This window comes from Lissotriton helveticus, chromosome 5_1 (genome assembly GCF_964261635.1).
Source record: "Lissotriton helveticus chromosome 5_1, aLisHel1.1, whole genome shotgun sequence".
Lineage (NCBI taxonomy): Eukaryota > Metazoa > Chordata > Amphibia > Caudata > Salamandridae > Lissotriton > Lissotriton helveticus.
The window spans coordinates 50,624,743-50,639,593 of record NC_136065.1 but is presented as its reverse complement, the minus strand read 5'-3'; the positions used below and the strand labels follow the sequence as shown (position 1 = coordinate 50,639,593).

The window sequence follows — 14,851 nt, the reverse complement described above, 5'->3', positions numbered from 1 at the left end:
TTCCACTCAGCGAAGATAACCACCTCTCCCAAAAAGGCTGCAACCCTCCTCCCTCTCGTTTCCTTGACCACATGATCTCGAAACCTGAACCTGATCCCCCCACCCCTGCTATCCCCCCAATCATTATCTCACCCCAAACCCTTTCCCCCTCTCTAGCCCTCGCCCATCTGAACACCAATCCTGACTCAGTCCCTCCCTCCCCAACCATCCCTCCAAACAGCATCTCGCCCCATTACCCCTCTCCCTCTCCAGTTCTCTTCAAACCGGAATCGGTCCCTCCTACCTCGTCTCTCCCCCCCACGAAGGCCCTGCCCCTTAGCCCCTCTCACTTAAGGCCCTGCTCCCACCTCTCTACCCCCCCCAGCTCCCATGATGACACATCGCTTGGACCTTCTTGAAGCCCAGATCGCCGCGCTGATCCTCGGACTAAAAGAAACCGTTTCCTCCCTAGAGAAACTCCAGCTACCCCCCCATCTCGTCTCACCTCCCCCCCTGCAGCAACCTCCCATTAGGAATGACACCCGCCCCCTGATCAGACCCCTGTCCCCCCCAGGCTCTCGGCCTCCTCTTACTGAACCCCAGACTGAACCACAAGTTGACTGTCCCGGAAGAACCTCTCCCTCCCCTCAGGAAGTGAGCTCCCGAGTCACATCCTATAAACCCCCTCCCAACCATTCTGCACAAGCTCTACTCCCGCACCTCTCACCCCTTTCTTCGATCCAAGTCATCACTGGTATGAGAAGAGACCCGCCTCACCGCAAAACTGCCAGACCCCCAGCCTATCTCGCATCCCTACCCAGAGGGAATTTGGTCAACCGGAACCCGGATGCTGAACCTCCCATCAACTGCATGCTCATCAACTGCAGATCAGCCGTCAAACACGCAACTGAATTAGCCGAAACTATCCTCTCCCATGACCTAGATGTAGCCTTCATCACTGAAACATGGCTGAACACCCTATCCCCTCCCATCTTGGACACGCTGGTGCCCCCTGGCTTCTCACTTATCCACAAAGACAGGCCCATACGCAAAGGAGGCGGAACAGCAATTATCCACAGAAGTGACCTCTCCATTACTGAATCCCCCTCCCTCCTCTACAACTCCTTTGAATGCCTCTCGGTCAACATCAATTCGCCCCACCACAGCCCACTCCAATGCCTTCTCCTTTACCACCCTCCAGGCAATACTACTGTATTTGGCGAACAGCTATCGGATCTGATCACTCAAACCGCTCTCAACAGTGACGTCAGAATAATCCTGGGCAACCTCAACCTAAGATGGAATGCAACCAAGAATCCGCTCATCCAATCTCTCACCTCCCTTCTACAAGACCACGATATGATCCAACACTGCTCAGAAGAAACACACCATAGAGGAGCGATCCTAGATGCAATCATTGCGGACAAAAAGACAGTCTCAATTGACCACATCATCCCTGTGGACTGGTCTGACCACCACGCCATCCTCTTTCACATCAACCACCCGGCTCCTTTCCTCCCATCCACTAAAACCTCCCCCAAGTGGGTCAGAAACTTATCGAAAGTCCCCCCTGACAAGTTACAAGATGCTCTCAGCTCACTCCTCCCGAGCTCGTCGGAGCTCCTCTCAACCACGGATCTCACCTCGCTCTATCACTCCAACCTGGAGTGCGTCCTGGACCAGCTGGCACCTAGAAAACTAAAAAAAAAACAGAAGCATCCCCTTCAGGTTTTGGTTCTCCATGGACATCAATGATGAGCGCAGACTAAGAGCCATGGAAAGATCCTGGAGGAACAACCCCACTGCCTTTAACCGGGACCAACTCAAAACAGCTCGCAAAACCTACCTTAATCATATCAAGAACCAAAAGTTATTCTTCTTCTGCTCTGCTCTAGACAAGGCTAAAAACCGCCCAATGAACTCTTCAATATCATCAGAAACCAAACCTCCATACCTATGACAGACAGCTTAACTGCGTCCAAATCCCAGTGCGACGAATTTGCTAACTTCTTCAACGAAAAAATTGCCTCAATTGACCGATCTTGCAGCAATCTTTCCGTCCTCTCAGAGTTGCGCCCTACTGCTTCTACCCACTCAAGACCTACAACTGCAGCCACTCGCTGGTCTTCCTTCCAACCCATCCAAACCGAAGCGATAAGCGATCTCATTGCCATCGCTAATCCCTCGTCTCACTCCCTTGATCAGCTGCCCTCGAGACTGACGAAAAGCCTGAAACTTACTCTAGCCCCTATCTGGGCCAAGATCATCAACAGCTCTTTGAGCGATGGCTCCATCCCTGACTGCCTTAAACTAGGTCAAGTCACGCCACTCCTAAAAAAACCTGGCCTTGACCCTACGGTTTTGAACAATTTCAGACCAGTGTCCAACCTGCCGCTCTTATCGAAAATTTTGGAAAAATGTGTGCTATCTCAACTAACCCATCACCTAGAGATCTTGAATGTTCTTGACCCACACCAATCTGGGTTCAGAAAGGGCTGCAGCACAGAAACCGCAATCCTCAATGTGATGGATGACCTACACATGTCTCTCGACTCCAACCAATGCAGCCTCCTCATCCTCTTAGACCTCTCGGCAGCGTTCGACACAGTGGATCACAACCTACTACTCAATGTCCTACAGAAGAGAGCGGGGTTGGAAAAAACTGTTCTCAAATGGTTCGCCTCCTTTCTCAACAACCGCACACAGATTATCAAAATTAAAAGCTCCAAATCAAACCCCCTCCCTATTACTAGAGGAGTCCCACAGGGGTCAGTACTCTCTCCACAACTTTTCAACATCTACATGGAGCCCCTCACTACAATTCTAAGGAACTCCAACATCCCCTTTCACCTCTATGCGGACGACACACAACTCTACCTGGAAACCACCTTGATCGCAGACATCCACAGACTAAATGACACACTCACAGAGGTTCAACACTGGCTCTCCTCCAACCACCTCAAACTTAATAAAGTTCTCCTCATCTCAAACAAAAGTGAAAATCCCCAAATACTCGAATGGCTCAATGCCTTAAACACCCTCAATGTTCCTCTTGTTCCTACAACCTCCGTCAAATCACTAGGGATCACTCTGGACCCAAAACTGGACATGAAAGAACACATCTCTAAAACTGCCAAAAGTGCTTTCCTTAACCTGAAACTTCTCTACAAACTTAAACCCTTCCTCCCCTTGAAAGACCTGAAACAGGCCACTCAGGCACTGGTACTCTCCAGGATCGACTATGGCATTGCTACTCTGACTGGAACAGCCAAATCTCATCTAGGTCCTTTGACTGCTACCCTTAATGCAGCAGCTAGGATGGTCACGGGAACTAAGAAATATGAGCACATCACCCCGGCTCTCAAGGACCTGAAATGGCTTCCTATTAACCTACGAGCAAACTTCCGCACAGCCTGACTCACACACAAAGCCCTGCATACAGGTAAACTGGAATATCTGGCCAATAAACTCAAGAGAGACGGTCAGTCCAGGACCCTCAGAAGCTCCAACATGCTACTACTCATACCTCTGAAATCACAGAAAAGTAAAAGATCTAACAGGTCCTTTGCGGCAAATGCTCCTAAGATATGGAACTCCATCCCCCCCCACATCAGATTGACCGTCTCCTTCCTGAAATTCAAGATAGTACTCAAAGCCTTCTTTCTTGAGTGGGCTGGTCCATAACGAGAACCATCGTATGACTTTGATAGTTCACTCTCTGGTCCTAGCGAAAACCTGATGACTCTCATTTGTTCTCTGCCATGTCGCCCTCATGCTGATACTGTATAGACTTTTACGTGCTACCATGTTTTCTCATACTCTTCCTACCCTGCTTCGACCTACCTGTTATGTTGTTGCTTATTTGTATACGTTGTGAAGCGCACTGATACCTTCGGGTCTAGCTAGCGCTATACAAAACTTAAATAAATAAATAAATAAATGGTGTTGACCCGTGGTCCATTACTGCAGGATTCGTACAAAGGTAGGTGGCTGAACAGCATCCATTCATTTTTCTTCATTGAGAAGGATTTGAAATATTGGCTACAAGTTATACCTTATTGCTCCTGATGTGAGTGGACATAAGCATTATCTAAGGCTTTGGCATATGTAAGAAACAAATAGAAGAATGAGGCAGAGACAGATATATGATGTACACGATTTGTACACGATCGCTTTTAATTTTTAAAAAAGTGTATGTAAATTGTGTTCTTTTAAAAACTGATTATTGTACTGTTCCTACCTCAGCTTCGCTCCACGCACAGCCGATCTGGTGCTGGGACGAGTGTAGGGTGGACGCCATTTTGGGTGTAGGCAGGGGTAGGGCTCTAGTTGCGGCTGCCTCCCGCCCTCCCAGACTATTTAAATTACTTCAGAACGCTACCACACAGATTACTTGTGTGTTACCCCTGAGGCGGAAGCCGGGGGCTGCTAGTGTGAAGGACGCTTTTATCTTATTATCGCTTCGTTTTTTAAGTCCTGTAATAATTTGTACACAATTGCTCTTAATTTTTTAAAAAGTGTATGTACATTGTGTTCTTTTAAAAACTGATTATTGCATTGTTCCTACCTCAGCTTCGCTCCACGCACAGCCGATCTGGTGCTGGCACCAGTGTAGGGTGGGCGCCATTTTGGGTGTAGGCAGGGGTAGCGCTCTAGTTGCGGCTGCCTCACGCCCTCCTCTCCTCCTATAAATGAACATCATTCCCCGACGGCGCAGCAGGCGGGCGCAGCGTGCGCGCTGGCGGCGCGCCGAAGGCAAGCCCGTCTGCGCCTGTCATCGCCAGGACATCGCCTCTCGCCTGCACCCCAGGTCGAGGAGTGGGGGAAGTCCAATTTTATGATAAAGAGACCCTACTTGCACTAAATGCAGAGCATACCTGTAGTGAGTTACAGGGTCAGCTCAGGCTCACACGCCTACAGTGTCACTCATGTCATTTTTCTGTCCCTAGACCCTGTTTGGCCAGTCAGAGATCCGGGTCTGCCAAACATGTCTTTCTCACGGTCCTTCAGTTGAATGTTAGATCACTCGCTAAGCACTATGTAGAAGTACGGACATTTATCTTAGAAGAACCTCCTGACGTTCTCTTCTTGTGTGAAACATGGATGCGTGATGATATGACCTCTTTACCTAATCTGACGCTTCCGGAGGGTTACTTGATTAGGTTCGTAAATAGGGAGGCTAGAGGCGGCGGCATAGCTGTCATTTTTAAAGAACAATGCGCCTGCTCCTTCATCAAGGAAGATATTCTCGGTTGTGAAGGTGCCCGTTTTAATATTACCATTAGTCCGCGCTTCTCGCTGTCAGGACTTTACATTTACCGACCCCCAGGACCTGCATTCAAGTTTATCGACTCTCTACTGGAGGTAGCTAGTTACTTGGTGGTGGGAGCGGCTAACTTTACGATTCTAGGAGATTTGTATCTCCATTCCGACCAGGTTCACGATCCTACCATCAAAAACCTCCTGGCTGACCTAGCGGCCCTACAATTGGATTCTCTAATTCAGGTCGCTACGCACTCGGCAGGGCATATATTGGACCCATTGTTTTCCAACATCCCGGTGATTAAAACGGAAGCGCCCAAACCTATGGGATGGACTGACCACTACCTGGTTAAAGCCACGGTGGAGGTTTTGGAGCCATTCAAAAGGGACGGGCTGAATCGGATCTTTAAGATACCATGGCACAAACTTAAACCTAACGATCTCCATGCCTTCATAGGGATGTTTCCCGACGGGGACACTTTGGACCCGGATACAGCATACTCCACCTTCCATGACTGGATCGTGAGGGGACTCGATGCCCTCATTCCGGCAAAGTGGACTAAGGGACGCAGTTCCCCCTCTAACCCTTGGTATAACGATGCCCTGAAATCCATGAGGAAAGATTGTAAGAGGGCTGAGCGAACATGGAGATAAAATGGTGTACCTAGCTAAATTAAAACTCTATCATAAGGCAATTTGTTCCAGGCGTGCCACATTCTATGCGGAAGAAATAAAAGCTAGCCTCAACCCCACTAAATGTATTTTTAAACTGGTACAGGAACTTCAGAGGAACAGAACCCCTGCCGCTTGTATTACTTCCACGCAGCAGTGTGAGGACCTTGCCATTTTCTTTGTGGAAAAGGTGCAAAAAATATACAGGTCTTTTCCACAGCACTCTCTGGATTTACACGCCTCCACTAATACCAATGTTGGTGGAGCTGTTCTGACTCACATACCAGAAATCTCTAATGAGGAGCTGGCTAAACTCTGCAGGAAAATTAAATCGGGCTCTCCGGCAGACCCTATGAAGCCGGCTCAATTTACGGAGTCTCTGACACATTTCCAGCAGCCTTTGAGTCTCATACTTAACCGGTCCTTTTCTATGGCTAGTGTTCCTACTGCCTGGAAACAGGCATGGGTCTCCCCTATCATTAAAAAGCCCACCCTGGATCCTTCCAAACCAGAAAACTTTAGACCGATTTCCCTGCTCCCTTGGGTGGCTAAGCTTGCTGAGGCCCCTGTTAACAATGTGCTGTCGCAATTCATGCACCAGACTGGCATTCTGGACCCATCTCAAAATGGTTTCAGGCCGGGCCACAGCACCGAGTCTGCCCTACTGGCCACGACCGAACAGCTCCTGACGATTCTTGACGCCGGTCAGAGTGCTGCGCTGATTCTTTTGGACCTCAGCGCGGCCTTTGACACGGTATCTCATGACATTCTGATACATCTTCTGCAGGCGGTCGGGATCACTGGCCTCGCTCTGGAATGGTTTCGTTCATTTTTAAAGGACAGATCCTTCAGGGTGTCAGCACCTCCGTACCTCTCTCAGTTCCATCATATTGGTCAGGGAGTCCCTCAGGGCTCTGCACTCAGCCCGTCCCTTTTTAATCTCTATGTGCAACTGCTTGCGGTGGTTGCAAAGGAGTGGGGTCTCATGCTGGTATCGTATGCAGATGATACTCAGCTAGTCATCACTCTTACTGAAGGACCATCTGCATCGGCCACGAGATTTAGGGATGGGATGGCTGCAGTTGCCCAATGGATGACTGACAACTGTTTGAAGCTTAATGCTGGCAAAACGGAGGTGCTGCTTGCAGGGAAGAACACCACCTATTGGGATCAGCATTGGTGGCCATCCTCTCTGGGCACCATGCCAGCACCCAAGGCATTAGTTAAAAACTTGGGAGTCTGGATGGACTCCTCGCTCAGCTTTCAGACCCACACCAAGAGAGTGGCAGCTACCTGTGTGGGTCTGTTGAGGGGCCTTAATCCAATATTGAAATTTTTCGACTCGAAAGTACGGCAGCTTATTGTCCAGGCTACCATTCTCTCACGTCTGTACTATGCCAGCGTGCTGCTCCTAGGTGCAAACAAAGCTGAGATAACACGTCTGCAGAGGGTTAAGAATTTGGCAGCAAGGACCATGGTAGGTCTTCCCCGTAGATGCTCTGCCAGAGTTACAATTAGAAAGCTTCACTGGCTTACAATGAACTGCCGAATCCAGTTCAAAGCTCTCTGCTTGGCGTTCAAGATTTTTAAATCCAGGTGCCCAGACCTCTTGTGTCTGCTTTTAACCCCATATGTGCCCCAGCGGAGTCTGCGCTCACTAGGTCAACACCTGGTGACCGTACCGCGTACCAAACTTTGCCGCATGGGTGGGCGCTCATTCCGGGTCTTAGGAGCCAAGCTTTGGAACTCCTTGCGGCTGGGCATCCGTGGCATGGAAAACCTGGTTTCCTTCCTGAAAGCGGTCAAAACCCTGCTGTTTCCTCCCCTTAAGGTTGCTCTCCCGACGTGGCCAGCCTTTTTGGTACTGCACTTGATCTACTAGCGCCGGTACGCCCCTTTGCTGGGGCAGCTGTCGCGCTTACACAAACTTTTAACATAACATGAAGGAATGGTTTCAAGTAGGAAAGTGGGACTTTATGTAAAAAATTCTTATATGCATCACATTATGAAGGCATCATGTAAGCTAAATGTGCACACAGGCGCAAAATCTTTACACAGCTGCTAAGATGGTGCACATGGTTGTAGGTCTTCTAATGTTCCAAATGCAGATTAATCTGTTCTGTTCTATCCTGACTGTCGAATGCTTATTGTGGTGGGTCATTTTCAATCTCATCATTTGTAACATCATACTAGTAGTTTTTGTGAATTGCTTGAATTTAAAGAATTTCACCCGACCACAGTTGCAGTATTATTGAACAACTCTTGAAAGTTTGCTTGTACATTTTTAGTAATGGAGTATTAAATCTGGGCAAGTAACACATTTGTTTTCCCTATTTCAGACACTCTCCAGAAGGAAAAAGGTATGTGAAATTGCATTGAAACAAAGGTGAGGACAAGGCCAAATCTAGTTAAGATAGAGTACATCTGTAGATCGTTACTGCCTGTCTTGCATCATTTGCTTTCAATGAAGTTGAGAATTATACTTTGCTCTACACAAACTATTAGCTGAACTGTGTTTCCTTTATACAAAACCATAAGTCCTTTACACAGTGAGCAAAGCAAGTCCTACTCTGCACCGCAACACTAAACACAAAGAAACACACACATGAATTTTACTCAATTTAAGACTCTTCAACTCCATCTTGAAAATATTCATAAATGACCATTTTCAAATTCATAAATCATTCATTAATTATTTAAGCAGGCATATCTAAAGAAATAACTTCCAAATGATAGTATATCTAAAGAAAGAATTTCCAAATGAAAGCAGTTTTTTTTACATTTTTTTGAGGTTTACCATAACTGAACATTTTGTTTGCTACATATCTTTGAAACTTTTTTATAAACTACATTGAATTTATTACTAAACTAGACCCCCTAACTATTATAGTGGAAGGCAGCTAATGTCATACACATCAAAAAACCATGCCAATAATTAAAGGGCTCTAGAAAAGTATATTAATTGTAAATGTGTTAGGTCAGTTTGAAATACATAAACTATATATGCCTATATTAACGGAAATATCTTATGGATATCACATCTTCAGATGTTTTGCAAAAAGTAATAAGAATATTTAGAAAATCATCCCAGATATATTATACTACCCTTTCTGAGTTTTCTTTGTCTGTCTAGTTTCCCCAGTAGGCAATGTAAAACAAATTGCACATCCTCAAAGCAAGATTAAGTTAGTCTTCCCTGTAGATTCTCCGATCGGTGATTTAATTCAAGCAATAGATGAGTTTATAAATTGAGCAATAATAGATGTATCTTCTGGAAAAGCAAATTAAATAATGCGCCTCACCTTGGTGGCCGCAAAAACCCTCTCCTATTATTTGCAGACGACACCAGTCTGATCTCAAGAACCTCTAGTGGACTACAATATTTGGTAATAAAGACTTTTTTACTCTGAACGGGGGCTTGTAATAAACCATTTTATGACAAAGTTTATGGCCTTTAGTCCTCACAAAACATTTAGGTTTTCAATATTGCTGGAGCGTTTGACCTCTGGATAGGGTATGTGAGTTAGACTCCTTCGGGGTTAGGTTAGCCAGATCTATGTCATGGCACCCCAGGTTGAGAAGGGCAGCCTAAATTTAACTCAGTACTCTGCTGCAATTGTAAGACATTATGGGATATCCCAGAATAAGTATATTTCTCCTGCACTTTACAGAGCCAAAGCAGAGGGCAGTGCAGTGGCAGAGAATACATTCTTGAGAGCACTGACTGACCTCCCAAATAATACTCCACTTATACTATTAAGACGAGATATTGGTCTCAATTCAATGACACGTGAGGCCCAATTGAAGCTGTTACTTTATTAGAGAAGGTTGAAACACTCTGCAGACCAGGACGGCCATCGTGGAACTTTGGAGGACGTAGTAACACTGGACAGTTGGGGTAAAATTAAGTGGTTATCTTACATCCAAAACTTGTTAGTACAATTCAGTTTAGGGGACTATTGGTCCTCCTCAGCATCAATGACCTATTCATCCAACACTAAACTTGAGGATGCATTCGGGGACCATGTATATTCCATTGAATTCCAGAATGTATCCGAAGGGTCACTTACTTTTCTTTTTTCAATTTTAAACTTGATTTTCAATTTGAGACCTTCTTGCATTCTATTAACCCATTAGCTGCAAAGTACCTTTACCTTAAATTCCTCTACGGCACTTTATCATTAATGTCTTTACTAGCAAAGTGGAACCGTTTGACTCCAATAAGCACTGTATGTCCAGTTTACCAACAGTCAGAGGAATCACTAGAGCACGTTATTTTTGTCTGTGCTGGTTATACCTGCCCAAGAAAAGCATGGATCATCCCTTCGTATAAGCAATTTGGATGCCGCCAATGAGAGGTTGCCAGATGGTTCCTCCGTACTGTACCTTCCTTGGAGATGGTTCCTCAGGTGCAGGGCGCTAGAGTGATTGGCAAGACTGGCTACCACATTATACCCTCTCTTTGTCTCAGGCTCCGAGTACCTATGTGTTTGTCATATGACGCTTACCTTTGGTGTCCGTTATTTGTTGTATTTTAACTATATCTCTTTTCAAATGCCCATTGTAACTAATTATAAAGTATTTCTTGTCAAGTTCTTATGGGGATTTTGACACTTTGATTTATTACAATTTAAAGGTACACTCCCATCATTTTTTGAAATTGTGTCATGACATGACACAGCACAGTGTTCTGAATTTAGTTTGTCTGTCTCTAGTTTTACATATGTACTGTATATATTTAGTATATATTGATGTACTTTTTTGGTTGAAAACATTGAATAAAGTGTTTGATGATGAAATATTTTACACATCCTGAAAACAAGATTAATTGAGAGTGCTCTATATTTTCTCTGATAGGTGATTTAATTAAAGCAAGAGGTAAGTTTATAAATTGAGCAATAATAAATAGATCATATGTAAAAGCAAATTCTAGTGAGCTCTTATTAATTTGTTTTTGTGTACACAGACAATCTCCAAAAAGAAAAAGGTGAGTGGGATACTCTTTCTATTAATATTGAGGCATTGGATCTCTTCAAGTGGTATTTTACTGTCACTGTACACAGTTGTTCATTTATGCAAGTTCATGCTTGGAAATAGTTTTTGTGGCCTCATAATCAGGGAACATAGTGGCTTCTTGCCTAAAGCTCTCAAATTTTGAAATCCTTCTATTCCGAGATGCTCTGATTCTGGAATATCGTCTAGAGAGACATTAACAGATGCTGAAATAAGTACTGTAATGAAAGACTGGATTGCGAGAGCTAGAGAAATACAATACAGATTCTATCTTCTCTTGATTGATTTCATGCTAAGAGTGATAGGGTACCAATGTTACTTTCATCTCCTGTCTTAACACCATTGAGATGTATTGACCTCACTAGGTTTTCTCTACTGTTTTTTTTTTAAAGCTTTTCATCAGACAATTCTTAAATATCATATCGGTTTAACTAGGCATAACTAACTAGTGTATCATAAAAAGGCCTAAAATCATAAACTTTAAAATGTTGTCACATGTACAGTTCTTATGATGTCATGACTCAATTAACTATTATTTTCAGCTCGCCACTTTAGGAGTAACCATTTTCCCTTGTTATTAATATAGTCCCATTTTGTAAAGTGCAAGAGCAGTGTGCAAATCTGCCATTGCCTAACTGTTTTCAGCTACTAGCTGTACACCAAGACGTCTTCAAATCCTGCCTTCTGATTCTATGGGCCCCCTTCCACTGTGTGGATGTCTCGTCTATGTATCTAATAATAAGCATTTACATGCCCTCGTAAACATGGCAATATCAGGCTTATTATGCAACGTCTTTCTGGTCACCTGCAGCATACAGCAGGACATTGGGAGGTGCGTAAAAGGTAATTGAACAGATCATAATACAAGCAGTGTAGGTGTCAATGATTTATTTAGCACTTGTGAGTATAGGGGCTGTAAAGATTTGTTTTTTTATAAGGAGGGAGGTAATACACATTTAAGGTTTATTCTTTTTAGGCAGTCCGGATTTACGTCACTCCATACTTTAGTCTTCATGCTCAGGGCTGCTTTTAGAGTGGTATCCCCTTTGTACAGTCCCTGTCAGGAAAGGCAGGCCCTCTGTAAGAAACAAAATGGTCCTGAGCACTAAATGTTCCTGCATCTCACGCACAGCAGTCTGACTTGGAAACTGCACTGCCGTTTGTTCACTCCCATCCTATCACCTCTCCGGTCTCGCATCACTTCTCTTCCTCATGGACTCGGCATCCCCTTTCTCCTTCTTGTCGTCGATCTTCTCTTTTTTTCCTGAAGGGGGCGGGCCTCCTGGAATCGCAGATTTTGAGTGCAGCTGATCAGCTACACCCGTACTCTCTATGTCGTTCTGGGAATCTATGGTAGCCATCTATAAGTTCTCATGCTGGATCTTTCACAGCTTTCCCAACCATTGCGATCGGGCTATGCAGAGCAGACTGTGCGGGAAAGGAAATCAATATGGGTTTGAAGGCAGCCAGCCCGACGAGTGTTGGTTGGAGTTGCCAAAAGCCATCTAAGAATCTGAGTGTTAGACTGTTTACTACGTGCCAACCATACAAGGAAGGGGCAGACGATCAGTATGAAGAACAAAGGAATGTCCCAACAAATAGTATTTGTTGTGCTCTCACCTGTATGTTGCCTCAGGAGTGCCAGGGAAGATGAAGTTAAGTCCACAACTTCACCCTATCACCATCATCTCGCTGTGCACGCTTTGCTCACTGTAGCGCCTACTACCTAACTTGCTTCACACTGCAATTTGATTGAATACTGTAGCGCCGTACCCCATCTCGTCCCGTAGCGCACTTTGGACCACTGCCATTTTGTTTGTTTGCTTGTTGTTGTTTTGGCCTCGCCTATCCGCCCCGCACCTGCCTCCCGGCTGCTCCTCCCTCGCCCCTCCCCCCTCCACTATCTATATATGACAGATGCTTTTACGCGCAGCGTCCACGCGCAGTGGTCGCGCCCCAGGTGCGCCGAAGGTAAGCCCGTCTACGCCCGTCAGCGCCAAACCCGCGCCCAGCGCCAGACCCCCTGGCCCCCGTCTCTCCCCACCCACCCGCATTACATACGACGCCTTCACCCTCCTAACCCTAAATCCCGGTCGACTCCCAAACTGCGCCCAAGCCGCTCCTGGACACACCCATGGACCCTTCACATGCAACTCCTGCAGGTATGACGGCACCAAGACCAACTCCTCTTCCACTAACACCAAACAGAGATCTGACACCAACCACCTGAAGTGCATCCTGCTCAACACCCGCTCCACAGACACGCCATCGACCTTTGGAATCTACTAGACACCATCTCTCCGGACGTCGCCTTCCTAACAGAAACTTGGATGAACGCCTCCTCAGCCCCAGACATCACCATTGCCATCTCGGAAGGCTACAAGATCATCCGGAAAGACCGCACCAACCAAACAGGAGGAGGCATCGCCATCGTACATAAGAATTCCATCCGCATCTCAACCAGCTTAGACGTCAACCTCGCTAGCGCCGAACACCTTCACTTCCAGATCCACACCGACCCCAAGACCACACTCAGAGGCACCCTCCTCTACAGGCCACCAGGACCCCGTGCACAATTCAGTGAAGACATCACTGACTTTATTACCCCACACGCCCTCCCCTCCGAGGACTACATTCTACTGGGAGACCTCAATTTTCATCTGGAAAAAAGTAACAACAGCAACACTTCCACCCTTCTTGACAACCTCGCCAACCTCGGACTCAAACAACTTGTTAATACCCCTACTCACTACGCAGGTCACACACTCGACCCTATCTTCTCCTCCAGCAAACATATCTCCTTCAGTCACACCACAGCTCTCCATTGGACGGACCACAGCTGCGTTCACTTTATCTACAAAAAAAACACAACCCACAACCATCCTCAACCTACTCTGCGAAGAAACTGGAACAAAATCACAATCGACCAGATCTCCTCATCACTTCTCCAAAACCCCCCTGCCCACTCTTCGAACCCCAACGAAGCAGCCATTAACCTCACTCAATGGCTATCCAACAGCGCCGACAACCTAGCACCTCTGAAAAAACATCAAATCAAACTAGGCAGCAAAAACGCCCCCTGGTTCAACGATGATCTTAAGAAATCCAAGAAATTCTGTCGCTCCCTTGAGAAGGCCTGGAAAAAAGACCCAAACACCAGCACCAGGGACGCCTTCAAAAACGCCACCCGCATACACCACCAACTGATCCGAACTGCCAAGAAAGCCGCATTCAAAGACTGACTAGACAGCAATGCCCACAACAGCAAGGAACTATTCAACATCGTCAAAGAGTTTACCAACCCCACTGCCAACTCCAACGACATCACTCCCTCTCAAGCCCTTTGCGACTCCCTAGCTTCGTTCTTCCACGACAAAATCACAGACATCCACAACAGCTTCGACAACCAACCCGGAGACCAACCCACCCAACCATATGCCCTACCTTCACCCCCCTCGAACATCCTTAACGACTGGAACCCAATCTCCACTGAGGACACCATCCGCCTGATGAACTCCATCCACTCAGGATCCCCCACAGACCCATGCCCTCACCACATCCTCAACAAAGCAGACTCCATCATAGCACCACACCTCCGAGACGTCAACAACTGCTCCCTCAACTCCGCCACCTTCCCGGAAAGCTGGAAACACGCTGAACTCAGCGCCCTTCTGAAAAAACCCACAGCTGACCCCACCGAACTCAAAAACTACCGCCCCATCTCGCTCCTTCCATTCCCGGCCAAAGTCATCGAGAAAACTGTCAACAACCAGCTCGCTGCCTTCCTCGAGACCAACAAATCCCTCCACTCCTCACAGTCCGGCTTCCGAGCCAAACACAGCACTGAGACCGCACTCATCGCAGCAACAGACGACATTCGAACTCTTCTGGACAATGGAGACACAGTCGCCCTCATCCTCCTCGA

General features: G+C 46.4%; 1 protein-coding gene across 7 annotated transcripts in view; it reads left to right on the top strand.

Moving 5' to 3' along the window:
• Positions 1 to 14,851, top strand: part of LOC144754122 (butyrophilin subfamily 3 member A3-like) — a 600,119-nt gene that overhangs the window by 104,747 nt on the left and 480,521 nt on the right. For 5 of the 7 annotated variants that reach the window (XM_078641692.1, XM_078641691.1, XM_078641694.1 and 2 more), the window contains exons 5-7: positions 8,253 to 8,273; positions 10,771 to 10,791; positions 10,880 to 10,900. The exons of the other annotated variants lie outside the window; for them this stretch is intronic. In XM_078641692.1, the coding sequence (XP_078497818.1) occupies positions 8,253 to 8,273; positions 10,771 to 10,791; positions 10,880 to 10,900 (63 nt within the window). The remainder of the gene's footprint in view (positions 1 to 8,252; positions 8,274 to 10,770; positions 10,792 to 10,879; positions 10,901 to 14,851) is intronic. 7 annotated transcript variants of the gene reach the window in all.